Source organism: Plectropomus leopardus, chromosome 16 (assembly GCF_008729295.1).
Source record: "Plectropomus leopardus isolate mb chromosome 16, YSFRI_Pleo_2.0, whole genome shotgun sequence".
NCBI lineage: Eukaryota > Metazoa > Chordata > Actinopteri > Perciformes > Serranidae > Plectropomus > Plectropomus leopardus.
This window is the reverse complement of record NC_056478.1, coordinates 15,756,658-15,772,724: the sequence shown is the minus strand read 5'-3', so window position 1 is coordinate 15,772,724 and position 16,067 is coordinate 15,756,658. Positions and strand designations below refer to the sequence as shown.

The 16,067-nt window shown below is 40.5% G+C and overlaps 1 protein-coding gene across 1 annotated transcript; it reads right to left on the bottom strand.

The window, feature by feature from the left end:
- Window positions 1–3,476: 3,476 nt before the first annotated feature.
- On the bottom strand, window positions 3,477–14,155 carry LOC121955587 (single-minded homolog 1-like). The gene is made up of 12 exons (XM_042503610.1): window positions 14,083–14,155; window positions 12,763–13,174; window positions 11,153–11,235; window positions 10,978–11,067; window positions 10,685–10,793; window positions 10,165–10,250; window positions 9,628–9,827; window positions 9,042–9,148; window positions 8,702–8,849; window positions 5,275–5,431; window positions 4,776–5,163; window positions 3,477–4,305 (listed from the first exon to the last, which is right to left on the bottom strand). The coding sequence occupies exons 2-12, from the start codon at window positions 12,935–12,937 to the stop codon at window positions 3,563–3,565; spliced, it is 2,286 nt and encodes a 761-aa protein (XP_042359544.1). The 5' UTR covers window positions 12,938–13,174; window positions 14,083–14,155; the 3' UTR covers window positions 3,477–3,562.
- Between the last annotated feature and the right edge of the window lie 1,912 nt (window positions 14,156–16,067).

Sequence of the window (16,067 nt, the reverse complement as noted above, 5' to 3'; positions counted from 1 at the left end):
GTGTCAACAGCAGAGTGGTGTTCTACCTCCTGGAATGACAGCAGCAGTGATATCTGGCAGACCATCACATGGTCACGTCAGTGGTGACTGATGGGAGCTCTGCATCCAGGCCCAGACTGAGTCCAGGTCCCACTCAGCTCAGACAGCCAGGCAGGCAGGCCAGCTCTCCAGCTACATGTGAATAACTTACATATATTAAAATACATGGCAGAGAAATTGCCTCTGAGCAGAGGTCAGAGCGGCTAAACGTGCAAGTTCAACTGCTCTGAACAGCAGGAACGTGCTGCTGCAAGCGCATTTAAATCGTGACAGCTCGGTAGTCACACCAGCAGTTTGCTGTTGTAATGACTTGTATGAGGGGTTTGTACTAGATGTTTGTAATAATGCCCTCCACTTATTGTGGGGTATATCTGAATACAACAAAGAATGAGGCCTTTGATATTATATATATCTTTAATTACTGTCAACGAATCCCATGAAATGACCAAACTCAAGCATTGTCTGTGCATCCAAAGCCTGATTTCTGTCCTGTCTCTTAAAAAATGCATTTATACACAACTAATTTAAAACAGCAAATCTGTTTTGAGGGAAACATAATGCAGAGTGAATTATGTTTTCTATTAACATAATGAGAAAATTATGAAAATTAACATATCTGGCAAGTTGAAAAAAATTTCACTGACAATGTATTTCAGTCATTTCCCACTAAAATAGGCAACATTGTAATACAGTATCCAGTCGCAGTGACCACAACATTTGTTTTTATTACCTATTTTACATTAAACAAAAATCACGATCTTTCCCCAACCTCAGCCAAACTGCTAATGCTGCCTAAACGTGAGAACAAAGGCTGGATGTGAACCCAATGTTCTGGTGACAAGATCCTGAACTTTGTACGCCCGCCATCTCCCTTGTGATGCCTGTGCAGTACATAACTGCGTGTTTCGTTACCTGAAAGAAATATTCTCTGGTAATCCAGGCAGCTATATCTTTGACACAACAATGTAATAAGGAAAGCTGTTTAGTAACATACCAAGCAAAATTTCTAATAGGCAGGCTTGCTTATTTATCTGTGCCATGGACCTCCATTGTTTTTCAAAAACTGTAGAAAGGTAATCCAGCCATATCATTGCACTGGGGGACATGTTCTTTTCTTATGATGAGCATTGTTAGTTTGTAGTTTGACTCAGTCCCAAAATACACCCTCCTTCTGCCATGAATTTTCACTAGAGCAACAAACGTGTATAAATCCACAACTGTAAATAGTCCCCCAGTTAAGACACTACTCGTCCACTAAATTTAGAGTAAAAACTACAGTGCCCAGCTGTTTAAAAAAAAAAAACGTGTTTTTTTCCATCTATCTATCTATCTATCTATCAATTTACTATCTATCTGTCTATATATATATATATATATGTGTGTGTGTGTGTGTGTGTGTTGTGTGTGTGTGTGTGTGTGTGTGTGTGTGTGTGTGTGTGTGACCCAGATTTACATCTTTCCAATGGTTTTGGTCTTTCCATAGGATTTGGTGACAATAACAAAAAAATATGAAATGACATCATAGCTATCCTTTAAGGTTTCAGACTTATGTCTTCTAGTTCTATTTTTTGTAAATTTGTTTATTATATTACAAAATAATTAACTATGAAATTCACAAAAAACATATGACCATCTATAATATTTTCTAAGTTTTATATTTAGTATCCAAGTCTCTGTCCAAGTGTGATTCTATGTGGGATGAGCCAAATTTTTCATCATTACACAGGAAGTAATTAACTTAGTATCTATAGGTCTATACATATCTATATGTATATCTATATCTACATCTCAAAATCAGCTGTACAAAGGTAGCCTGGTTAGGGCTGCAACTAATGATTACATTTATTGTTGATTAACCTGTTGATGGTTTTCTTGATTAATTGATTTGTTGTTTGGTCCACAAAATGGTAAAAAAGAATGTATATCAATGTTTTCCAAAGCCCAAGATAACGTCCTCAAAATTCTTGTTTTATCCACAACCCAAAGATACTCCATTTTCTGTAATAGAGGAGCAAAGGAACCAGATAATATTCACATTCAAGAATCTGGAATCAGAGAACTTTGACTTTTTTTTCCTAAAAAAAAATCCTCAAACCAAATTAATCAATCAATAATTTAATAGTTGAAAATGTATCTATAAATCATTGCAGCTCCAGATCCAGTCAGAATTTATAGCTTAATTAATTTACAGTTTGTCCAAAGTTGCATTTATGGAGTTTTTCTGAGGCAGCATCATTATGTGTGTGTACTCACTTTTGACGGATAATGGTTGTATGACAAAAATCAAGAGACAAAACGTATTTCTTTGCAACTGTATTCAGATTTAAGACTTTTTAAAACCAATTAATAAATAATCTTGTCACTTCTTGCTCAAAAGTTCATTGTGAGATGATATTTACATCATAAATTAAATAACAAACTGATGACAATAAACACATTTTTATATGTTTGAATCAGTTATTTGACCCCTTTCAACTGTCATGACAACAAAAACAAATGGTTTCTTTGCATGTGGAGCACGATTTAAGGAATTAAAAGTGTACTCTACATATGCTTATACATTGGGTAACAGTTAAATGGTAAAACAGGGAAAATTATACTCTGATATGTAAAAAAAAATATTGTTTCAGCCACAACTGTAAGTTGGTACATACAATGCCTAGAGGGCATATAGGGTGGTTAGAAATGTGTTTTGTGTTTTGGACTCTCTCTTGCGCTGTATGTGACAGCATTTCATGTATACATTAAAACAGTCAACCTGCAAATTTTACACTTTTACATATCAGAAGCATTTTTCTTTGTTTTCCACTTCATTAATTTTTTTTTAAATTCTAATGTTGGTGTGACCCAAACACCCAAATTAATTTTAATGCGACCAATAAAGATTCTACTTGGACAGAAAAAAATGACACATACAGAAAACAGCCCACCGACAAATAAATACCAGGAAACATTGACATCTTACAATAGTGAAACTCTTGCCTTTTCTATGTTGCACTTCATGTATTAAACATTATGATCTGCGTGAAGGAGTTTTCAGGTGAAGGGGCAATGGAACAACTCTTTTTTCTTACTGCCTTTGGAAACTGGGTCCAGGACAGATTAACTCACATGGCCAATGGTGCATGAGACGTTTGGAACAGAAACACTAGCTTGATGTTTAACCAGACTCAAAGCTTAGGTCGACTCTGCAGGGAGAGGGAATTCAGTTCACCATTAAAGTAACACTAAATTCCTATGAAAGGGAACAAACCTCCACCCTGTGAAGTTGCAGACCTACTTCAGTTCTTGGACACTAGTTCATATCATCCTCTGATGAGAAAGAAAAGATGGTACGATACAAAGGTTGACAAACACAGATTGTGCTGAATTAGCCACCAAGGGTGCATCAACCCAGTGCAGGTACCACTTATTCTTTTTTTTGTTTTAATGTCCGGCTGTTTGTATTAAGCACCTGGTCAGAGTTTGCATGTGCATAAAGCACCACCTTCTACAGAACAGGACCTATCTGCACCAGATATCGTCAGCTCCCGTTGGTTATGATAACTGAGGTGGCCTTGTGTCCCTGCATCTGCTCGGCCTGCATCCTCACATGGGATGCCACATCATACTGGACTCCTCCGCAGGCCAGGCCTGAGTAACTCCGAAGGTTCTCTGGGTCATACAGGTGCTCCAGGGAGTATCCAGTCAAAGCATAGGCCGCCTGCCTGTCCAGCGGCTGCCTATCCTGGGCCGAATAGAGCAGCGGGCTCCCCTGGGGCTGCGGAGGGTGTGGTGACAGATCCGTCTGCATATAGTCTTTGGTGAGGGACAGGCCCGACCTGGGAATGCCATCAGAGCTGGGGCTGCTGAGACGAGACAGAGACACCGGACTGGTCGTGTTTTCGTCATTGTCGTGTGGGCCGAGCACTTTGACGCTGTCCCGATGGTGGAGGCGTTCAGAGGAGAGGTCGATACTGGGGGCTCCCGGGCCACGGCACACCACGCTGGGCATAGTGAGCTGGGAGTGGTGGGGTAGCGAGGAGGTGAAGCACGGGCTGTGAGCTTTGGCGAGGCCTGAAACGTCCAGCGGCGCCTTGTGTTGCTGCAGACGGCTCTCTTCCTCTTTGATCATCTGCTGTGTGGCTCGGATCAGTGTCTCCATCTTGCTGGGTTCTCGAGGGGTTGCCCGGAAGTGGTCACCATGGAATCGCTCACCGGAATCACTGGTGGACCCGCCTCCATCAGGTGAACTGACGACACTGTCTTCATCCCAGTGGCCCCGTCCTGTAAAGAGAGTTCAGTGGCCACATTTCAGAACAGTTGAATCAATGAATGACATTGTGTTAATCAGTAATCTGATCCTTTCTGTCTGCAAGTGTGTGAAAACCACTCCCAACATGATCTGTGTCCTATGATTCTTATCAGAAAATTTTGTCGCTAAAAACCACGAATTGCCTTCATAATGTGTGAAGTTCTGCTTCACATGCGTATAGCACCATGGTCTGTTAGACTGAATGTCTTGGCACAAGCACAGTGGGGGTTGTTTCCCTGTTTGAGGATGTGAAATGTGAAATAACTTGGCTTTCAATTGCAGGCAATTTTTGAACAGATGGTAGCAATCGGCACACTGGCAAGAGACGCTGTAAACAACTTAGCATATCCCATAATAACATTTGGAAAACAGCTACCAGGAGAAGTTAGGCCAGTGCTATTTTCAGAGACAGATGGTTGTGGTCTCAACCCTAACACCTCACCGTGAATGGCTCCATGGTAGGATGTGATTTCGTAGCCCTCGCTATTCTCCACAGATGATTTTGGCAGCGAGAGCACAGAGCGCGTGGCGTCCCACCACACCTCTCTTCCCGACTGGGGGGTTCCAAGGAAGTAGCGGCCACTCTGGCATCGCACTCGGTCACAGGTGGTGGTGTGAGGATGCGTCTGAGCATGGGCGAGATCATCTTCTGATAGACCCAGGCCATAGCACAGGGAGCCTGAGTCTGGATACAGTCGGTAGGCACAAGATGCCTCAGCAGCCTCTCCGGGATCCAGCAGCTGAGGAGATGCAGAGTCTGTCATCGGGCTCCCTCCCCACTGGCTGTCTTGGTCTGACTCTGAACGCTCTGGATTGAAAGCTGAGAACTGCTGACAGGAACAAGACAATCACAGTTTAGAAAGTTTGTGAACTATGTATCAATTAAGCCTTCACCCAGTCTCCTCTCTGGATTTAGCTCTGTGCAGCAGGCTGTTTATTACCTGTGGGTAGGGTGACACTCTGGCTTTGGCCTTGGCCTGGGTCAGACGTGACTTGGTGCTCTTCCTATCTTCACTGTGACTGTCAGCATAGGGGAAGGCTGGCTTAGTTGGACTCATTTGGTCCAAAGACAGCTGCATTCCCTTGTACTCTGTGTCCCTTTTGATACAAACAAAATATATGTTAGAGATAAAAAAAAAATGTAAAAACTTGAACCCATATTTATCCAGGTTGTGAATTTGTTTAGTTCTAGAAATGGCAGTCAGTCCACCATTTTGGTCAAGACTGAAATTTCTGGACAACTATTGGATGGATTGACATTAAATTTGGTATTAACATGTGTGCCCTTCTCAGGATAGATTCTAATAACTTTGAAAAAAAACTGGCTTTTCATTTAGTGCCCCAGCAGGTTAAAATCCTAATTTGTCTAATACTTTGGTTTTTGACCAAATCCCATCAGCTTCAGCTGTACTCGTGTCTATTTTTTACCTCAAGACATTAGTACTTTGTGCAACCTCACATAGCGTTGCTGTCGACTCTTAATTTTCTCCAAACAGCCAACCCCTTCTCATTCCAAGGTTATCAAAAACCAATGCTTTGTTCCACCCCTTGGCATCTCATAGAGATGCACGAGGCACCCTTTGTTGTATCTATGTGACGCACAGCTGAAACACGGTGTAAGGCGTGGTTAATGTTATGTAATGGTTGCAGTTAGTTAGGTTTATAAAAAGATCATGTTTTGGGTTTGTTACATAACACAACATGACTTAAATAAGTCAGAGTGGCATCAGACATAATGTTATGTTAAAACAACACTGACTTGTGGTTTTACAGGAGACATCGTGACTTAATGTTACATTTAAAAAAATGATGACTTTTGGTTTCACACAAGATCAGTGATGTTTGTTAATTGGGGTCTCTTGGATGAAAGTACAGTTTTGTTTGAGCCATCCACCTCAACTTCCTGTGAGGGTCCATGGACAGAGGGATGTCATTTGCTGTAACGTCTTCTGGGGCAAGTTCTGATCTGATATCAGGCTTTATAAAGACAATGGACTTGACTTGGCTCTCTCCCATCCCACTTGCATTTTCTCACTCGTTATACTACATCAGATGGTCTTTGAGTCAGATATTGCTCAAATGGGTTTACTTGGAATTAGTTGAAAGCTGAGTACATCTCATGAAGATGCTAAGAGGTGACCTTGGCCTCAATATCTCACTATGGGGCATGAAAAACTGGCAGTATTTGATGTCCTGGGAATGAGAGCAGACTAGAACAGCATGCATCTTAACTTTGGTTTAAAATTTTTAATGAGCTACCTGCTGTGGGCCCCTGAGCATCTTCATTTCATTTCTTTTCACTTCATTTTTGTGTTGTAGTTTAGTGCATTGCCTAAGGAAATTTTCGATGTTGTTGAGGGAGAGCATTGTGTTGTTCACCTTTCCTCCAAGCTTTTCTCAATCAGTGCAGAGCATCTCGAACCTTCACGCTAGCACTTTCTCCAAACTATCGAGGCACCTTCTTTCTTTCTTACACAGTCTCGGTGGTTGTGTTGCTCCAAGTGACATAATCAGTAATTAGTCTGCAGCAGACGTCTTGGCCAATATTGAATGTAGATAACTACAGAGACTTATTTTGCAAACACACTTTTTATTCCATAAGCGATGTGAGGACTATGAGAAGTAAAAACAACATTTAAGATAAGTTCAAAAGATTAAGCCCTCCCACTTCTGAGAAACATAACAGACACCATGAAGGAAGTTAATCATTCTTTTCTGCCGTGCAACCATTGCCAGAACCGTGCTAGAAAACATGAGCAAGTGTGCACACACACACAAGCATGTGCAGAAGTGCTTTCTCTGCACTGTATCTCCTCTGCAATCATTTTATTAGAAATGTATTTTTTTCATAATGCATGGGACTTTTTACTTGTACATGCGCATGCAGCTTGTGTACCATCTTCGACATTTTAACCCACTTTCCTGCAGCTGAACTCACTCCAAGTGTCGCTGTCGAGGGAGTGAAAAGGCTCCTGTGTCAAGTGTTCAGCAAACATGAGCCTATTCTTAACTTATCACATCAACAGTATGTAATAGCAGCTGCCTGGCATTTTAAACCCTGTGGCCCATCCCTGACCCTGCACAGCCAGCCTCTTTAATATGACTCTAAATATGACCCATTCTTTATGTACAACACCTTAGGGGAAAGGCTGTGTTTGGATAGCCAGTACACAGTGTGAGTGTTATTTGCTCTTGCAGGTATAGTTGCGGTGGCTGGTTCTGCATCCTATCTGTGCCCTGGATGACTTATGTCTGAGCCAATAATGTTGGGCCTTTGTGCAAACTCAGCTGTGTTAGCCGAATTCCACCTCAGGGTCAATGTCAGAGCACCTCATGTCTGAAATACGCCACCAGCCAACCTCCAAACATGATTTATTAATGGATTCTTGTCAGGTTAAAATGCTGTCGGGGGCAAGCTGAATGAATTGCTGTTTGTTTTTTTTAATGTCAGTGCCTTTTTTGTGCTCTTGCTACATGTGAGCTTTTGGATACTTGGGTGTTGGAGCTAATTATGCGATCGGAAATGCACTGTCATTTTAATGCAGTTACTTTGTTGTCTCCTTGCTGCATTGGTAAAAATCGATAGGTAGAGTGCAGCCATATGCACGCATGCACGTACTTACGCAAACACACAGTTGCACGCGCAGAGGGACATGCACGCACACAGAAAAGCCATGTGTGGATCAACCAAACTTAACGAGGAAAATTCAACATGTGCTACAGCTATGAGATAGCTATTGATTCCTAGTTCACCGTTTGATCGATTTTGCTTTCCTTAGACTGCAGATCGATGGTGACAGTAGAGGTTTTTTGATGGGGTTGAACCCTGATGTTTGTCTTGCTGTCTCAAAGGGCCTTAGTGTGCTTTGTGCTCTCATAACACATGACTGCCTGAAGCCCTGCAGCCGCAGTGTTTGGTGGATTTGTACCAAGAGGCTACAGAGGGATAAAGAGAAGGATTTCTCCAAGAGACAAAGACCGATCATATCATAGAGTGAGCTTCAAGCATGGATCATAAGAGTGTATGATATGATTTTACTTAATCTAGTTAAATAATCAATGCTCCTCCCTTTGCAAACACCATTAAAAATGCAGCTGCTTTTAGCCCAGCATAGCCTCGTAAAGCTTGTTTATGTAGCTGTGATTCTAGGGATTTTAGTCCAAAATGCAATAAATGTAACAACTTAATTCCTGGAATGCATGATTTATAATTACAAATGAAAGATTCCAACCTTTTTTATGCACGAGCTACACTTTCCATGGACAAACAAGAAAGGGTTGCACATATTTTTTTGTTTTATTCTTAAACTGATCTGCTCTCTAAAGAAGAGTCTCTCTCTGATTTTAGGAATATTAAGTGATACTCACGTGAGGACATAGTTGACACTGACTATACAGTGAGGTCTTGAGGACCGGCTGTTGTGGACGATTGTGGCGTAACTCTGGACCCAGACCCAGCCGCCGTGCTTCGCCAGGAAACGATAATACTTAGTGGTGACTTGGCCTTTTACCAGCACTGAGGGGAGATAAAAGAATCAGACAGAAGACAAAGATTATCGTACTTAACAATGTGTGTGCGCGTACATGTCTGTGTGTGTGTGTGCGTGCGTGTTTGTGTGTGTGGTTGTCTGCAGCAGGTTGCCTACTGTGACAAAAGAAGGTCAGCCAGCCTGTTGTAAAAGCATAATAGTGCAGGCTTGTAACTCACAGAGGTGGTGTGCACAGCGGAGGTGGAAGGTGTCGCAGCTGTGGACGTGATGGTACAGGGTTTTCTCGATCAGGTCCTGGGGCTCGTAACCCGTCAGCTCTGCCACCCTGGAGAGGAATTAACCAGTTGTTTTTAAAATATGCAGAGTGATCCAGGGATCCAGGGGCAGTTAGAGAAATATTCATGGGATGGCACAGAGACTTTAAGGGGTGGCGGAAAAATAAATAAATAAATGTATAAAAATAATAATCATTATTATTATTATATATAATTTGCACAAAAAATCACATATGTTTGGCAATGGCAATCAGTAGACACTTAATTGAAATGGTGAACATTTGGCTTATATTCCAACCCAATAGATCTGCCACTGCCGATAAATACTTAAGATTTATCTGTATGGCTTGTGTCTTACATGCAAAACGAAAGAAGATGTTGTAGTTTCATAGAGAACTAATTAAACCCTTTTAATGAAAAATGTATTTGCTTTAGCACACACACACACACACAAAGACACAAAGAACATCGGATAAAAAAAAGCAGCAGAGAAAGAAACCCTTAATAACATGTACAATAAATTGTGTACCTGGAGTCCAGGAAGATGAGCTTCATGTCCAAACTGGCTCTGAACATAAACATGTTGCTGTGCAGTTTGATCTCCGTCACAGCGCTGGGAGGCAGCGAGTGACCCACAGCAACCAAACCCACATTCTGGTAGCAGCCCTCAAAAGGCGACATGTCCAGACTGTACTGACGGATCTTCAGGTAGCCGCTGCAGTGGATCACCTGTGGAGCAGCAGATAGACACAAAAATATTAAAGCTATATTTATATAGGAAAATCCTGAAATGTAGTGAATTATTTAGCTCGATCAACGAGCTGCGCCGTGTTCTGACCAAAGTTCTGATTCCATCATTAGCCTTCAGAAATAATATAGAAATACCAAAGAATATTTAAATTCCCACTCTGCGCTGTAGTCTCAATGGCACAGCGACATTACCGAAGTGCTACTATTGGACTCATATTTTAAATAAATTATTGCATTGTTTACTTTGTTGTAATTCATGTTTTGTTCATTAATAAATTATTTGCCTAAGTTAAATTTCACAAGATGCATTGCCTACCTTGTATCCACCGCTAGTGAGGCCTGCGTTTCTTTTTGCCAGCACACATTTCATCCGCAAAAAGAAAGAGCGCTCCGCTTCATATTCTGAAGGAAGGAAAACATTTTCAGCTGGGCGATTATAAAATAGCAGTTTACTCAGAATCATGGGAGAAAAAAATACACTGTAAGCTGTCGCTATAAGTCTGCCTATTTTAAAACATAGTCTCAGGCGTACTGCATTTTAATAATATGCAAAGATAACAAAATAAATACATTATTTATGTTGCATAAAAAATATAGAGGGAGATGCATGAAAATATGCAGCGATTTTTTTTTTTGTTGCAAACTGCATCATGCAGGAAAACGAAATGGCTATCCGACTCGCACATTTGTGCAGAATCATTATGCATCTATGTTACATCTGGGTAATATTGACACCTAACCGTTGCATTCGCTCCACACAGATTATGTTGTGATGCAATTGCAAATAGACGGCATTTATTTGGGCTGTAGCTATTTAGAGATTAAATGTATTTTACCTTGGACAAAATGCGAGTGATAGGGCTGATGTGGCGTCAGCACAGCTGTCATCTCGTCGTGGTCGGCAGGATGGACATATTCATAAATACTGTTCCCAGTCAACTCTACCTGTTGAGAATAACTCATGTAATTAACAGGTTCAGACTGGGATGGATTTAATAGGCAAACACGCCGACAACACAATGTCTCCATTTGTGTCAGAATAGCTGTAAAGTTTTTGAGAATAACAGAAATTCAGAAAATAAAATACCTTGAATAATATGATTAAATAAACCTGATTGTACAAACGGACCTGAGACAATCCTAAATGGACCGACGCTGTCTCTGAGATGTACATTATTTTCCCATCTGGCGCCACAACAAAGATAAATCCGTCCAATGTCTGCAAATGGACAACAGGCCACACATGATTTCACACGAACATATTTCTCTCTATAGCAGATATAATTAACAGTTTATTGTAATACCTGCAGTAAATGAGATCCCAGCTCTCGTCCAATATTGTCCAACGATCTTGTTCGACTTGCATGACCCCAAGCCTCACCCAAACCTGGGGAGAAGGAGTTAAAAATGCTGTTTGGCTGCGGCGTTACATTGTGAGTGTGTGTGTGTGTGTGTGTGTGTGTGTGTGTGTGTATGTGTGTGTGTTTTATCAGTATTGGAAAAAATAAATACAGTAGGCTATATTTTGTTATAAGTGTCCATTGTTATCATTGTAATTGTTACAGTTAGGCCACACACACACACACACACACACACCCTCAAGCCAGAGGCGTGCCTGTTAAAAAGGCCTATTTAGTGTTAAAGCATTTACAGTGTCCCATTCTGTCTGTCACATGTTGTACAGGCTGCAGACATGAGCCTCGATAATCTGTTGGTGTTTACAAGGTGCACGAGCGATGTGACTCTCAGGACAACTGCCATATTCAACCTGAAGGGATAATAATATCAGTTAATTAGCAGGAGGCAGGAGGACTATATTTTGATTCATCTTGATGCCCCAGAAAATATAAGAAATATTATTTTTATGTTGTTGTTTTTTTTAAAAAATGTTTTTTAAAAATAGATTTTCTTCAGACTTTTTGTCCAATAAATCCTTCAGTGTAGGGGACTATTTTTCGTATAAGTGGAACAAAGCAAGAACAGCCAGCGCTGCTCATTGAAATTCATTCAGTTTCATGTGAAATCTCATGGAGCTCTGATATCACCAGTGAAATTAGGTGCTGCTGTAAATGAAAATGAAAATAGCTCTCTGCTGTTGGACATATCAACCCAGCCAGATGAACGAGTGTAGAAAATGACCAATAAAAAACAAATTGTTTTCGGCGGATGGATACACAATATAAAAAAAAACCGCAACTGAATAAATTATTATTATGATTTCTTTATTTCAGAAGAATTTTAAAAGTATTTTTCCTATTTTTCTTTTTTAATAATGTATTTTTGTCATTTTACTTTTATGTAGCCTACCTGTACGTTACTATGGCAGCAAAAACGTGGGTTTCTGATGAGATTTCACGGGAGATCATTAGTCTCTTTTTTTTTTAAACAACAGAGCCTGTGTACGGTTGTGTGTGCGCCTCCTGCTTCCGTGGCTTTAGGTGATTAGAAGCCGTGCAGGGCCTTTTTTGTTATAATTGCTACGTCTCGTTCTCAGTCACGCAGTCAAAGCAGCCTGCAGAGACCTCTATAAAAGATGGTGGCAGATCGTCTCCTTTAGACATGCTGAATTTAAAACCATCATAATCCATTTGTAAAGACTCCCCCTGTAGATCAGGGAAAAAATACACTAATGTTCCTGTAATGTCTCTTCATGGCTTAAAGTGCGGTCTGTGAGCGCAGGTTATATTTCATTGAATTTTATTTTTTAGATCCATAATATTACTATAGTATTATTAGGGCTACAGGGATTTCTGATATTATAAATAATTGTTATATTTGCAGAATAACTCGCCTCAACTAAGAATTTTTTTTTTTTTTTTTTTTTTATATACCAAGGGATTATTGTATAATAGCAGATCAGTGGATTTGTCATTATTTCTCAGAATTTCCCCTTTGTTCGTGTGGTTTCGCTCACCCTGAGGGAAAACAATTCTCATCTTCAGGTAACTCGTTGTCAGTCTTATTATAGATGCTTTGTCCAGCTGGGAGGTGATGGCCGACGGTAAAGGCAACATTTTGGCCAGTTCGTAAAATTCACTGTTCTCCTTTTCCCGTCTAGTCCTTGCGGCCGTTTTGGATTTCTCCTTCATCTCGGCGCCTTTTCACCGTATCCTTCCTCGTCTGAGCAAAGGTGATCATTCACATCAGCCCTTTCACTGATTCCTCTCCGCCTTGACTCCTTTTCATTGCATATTTTCACACACAAAAAAAGCTGGTGTTTAACAGTCGAATCCCCAAAATGTGTGAATATCCCTTTTACTCCAGCTGTATCTTCAACTGGTTGTAGTTAAAGCTCCACGGTGCTGCTCCGGGATCTCATCCATGACCTGCAAAACACACAGAGAGAGAAAAAAACACACATTATTGCCACATCCAGCAGGAAAAAAGAAGCATTGCATTTTGATGCGCAGAGGCCAAGTTTACACCAAGACCGGACAGGATGCAGGGGTCGTCTGCCTCGTGTGTTATTTTAATATATGCAGGCCTGCATGTCAGATGGAGCTGAAAAACAACGCTACAGATGAATTTAGACATCAATCGTCCATCAAAATCTAAGTCTAATTTATTTAAGATCATAAATCTGATATTATCGGCTTTTAACAGCATAGTCATAACTAAGAGGAGCAATAATGGCCATAATGTAAAAAAACAAACAATAACAACCACAGCAGCAACGATTCAGTGCAATAAAAGACAATACCACTGGCAATTCCCTGCATTTAATTTTGTAATTTAATTTGATGAGAATATACATCATCAACATTTTACTTCTATAAAACAAGCTCACCCCATTGGTAAAAAAGAATAATTAAAAAATGGTGAAGGGCACACTGCAAACATGTCCATCTCAAGTCGTTTTAGCCACAAAGCCAGCCTTTAATATTCATTTTTAAAAAAAGATGTTTAACTTCTTCAAGTGAAGTGAAATAATTAAGCATTTTCTGGCACTTGAGGAAAAATAAAATATCATGTTGCTGATTACTGTAATGTCATTTGATCCAACACAGTTCCTGAAACGTGTTAAGCAGCGCTAGAAAAAAAAAGCAACTATGACACAGTCTCACCTCGCTGACAATTTTTAAACTTGTTTTAAGAAAATAACATTTTTAACATCCAGCACTGACTTGTTGAGGCAGATATATTTGCAGTATTCCTACCCGCGCTGAGACACACTGCATTTCCCTACATCTGAATCGATCCTGTGGCCTTACAGGCAGCCTGCTGGGAATTTCACCTGTCCTGAACCGGGTTCACCAGTCGTCCCAGTTAAGTTTGGTCTCAGCTCCTCCTGGATTTCCACCTGGAAAGGCGAACGGGCCGTGCGCTGCATACACCTCTCCAAATTATAAGGACGCGCAACGAGTGGCATTCGTGCCCAACAAGCCTCCTTTCCTCAACTATCTCAATGTCCCTCTCCGGAGCAGCTCGAGACCCGCCCACAGTGAGCCCGCCTCGCTCTGATTGGACGGGAGCGCTGAAAGACAAGTCGCGATTGGACTGTTACCGTGGGCGTCAACTCGGTTCTACGGGAAGGTACGCGCGGCACTTGGCCGTGCACGAAGTAAGCTTAGATATGATCTTGTTGTGTTTTTGTCTTTAGCGCGGAGATCACGGATCAAGCTGAAATAAATAGATAAATCCGCATAAAATAGCAGAGCAGCGAGGGAATGTTTTGTAGGTGATGGGCTCAATAATAAACAGCAGAGACATTCAGCTATTGATTATTTTAGGGAACATATCCACAATCAAATAAAAATCGTTTTTAAAAAAGAAATAGAAAACATTAATTTACTCTACAACTTTTTTATAGGCAAACATGTTCACCAGGTAACCTACATTTCAATTTTCTCACGTCGACTAAAGTGGAAAATTATTTTAGCATCATTAAGTATTTCTTTATATCCCATGCCAAAATTCATGTCCTCAAATATTTGGTGAAATGTGGATTTCTAGTGCAGTTTTGGTGACGTTTTAGGTGAAAAAAAAAAAACAAAAAAAAACAAACCAAAACAAAACAAAACAAAACACAACAGTAGAATAAAAATAATAATAATGACAGCATGTCACTGCTTTGGAGAAAAAAGTTGATGCTTTGCTGCGTGCTGTTAGCTGTCATAAATATGACTTAAATCCCCCCCCTTGTCGTTCCAACATGACAACAATGCTTTCAAATAGGGTCTATTTTATCATACTGAACTGTACTTATCCGAGACCGTTTAAAAAAAACAAAAACAAAAACAACAACAATTGCTTTCTGGTGGATTTCCCTCAATTCGGAACATTTATTTGCATTGGTTTATTGTTGGTTGCTCGTAAATATCTAGATCGATGTCCTCTTGAGTGCTTTCTTCTGTGACTTTACATTTGAAATTGAAATCTTGAGATCAACTTTGTATGGATTTTTCTTCTTTTTTTTTTTGCGTATGAAAACCACTGAACTTGATATTTCTAATTTTCCTCCTCATCAGTTTCACCCTCATCAACTCAACCTGGTTGTGACTTGAGCTATTTCAGAGCTGGGATTTTCTTTCTTTCTTTCTTTCATTTTCTTTCTTTCTTTCTTTCATTTTCTTTCTTTCTTTCTTTCTTTCTTTCTTTCTTTCTTTCTCTCTTTCTTTCTTTCTCTCTTTCTTCTTCTTCTTCTTTTTTTTTTTTTTTTTTGTTAAAGCCAAATGCAAAACAGTTTACACCCGGCTGAGAAAGCAGCGCGCTGCGTCCAGGGCTCATGCAATGGTTTGGTGTCCGTCAAACACGTTTATCTGAGGATTAATTTCCATGGCGTGAATCAGATGAGAGCGCCGCGGCGCATGTAGTTTTTTAATTAGGTACCGGGCGCTCAGATGGAGGAGGAGGAAGGGGGTTGGTTAGAGCAGCGGTGCGCGGTGACGGGGGCGCGGACGCATGGCGGTGAGCTCATTACGCACATAATTAGCCCTTAAATTGATGCTGCATCCTGCAATAATTGGAGATTCTCCTGCTGCCTGGGAACAGATTTCTGCCTGTCTCCCCACGTGTGTGTGAGTGTATGTGTGCAAATGGCTTCTACTGGAGTCAAAATTAGCCCTATGGGGCTATATCTTGCTATTATTTTCTCATTTCTAATGGATAAAAACAACAAATTGGCAATTAGAGGACAGCCCCATATGCAGACTGATTCTCAGGTTCTTCATTTAAAGAAATATGTTACTTAATCCTTTACATGTGATGTTTCTCAGAGAG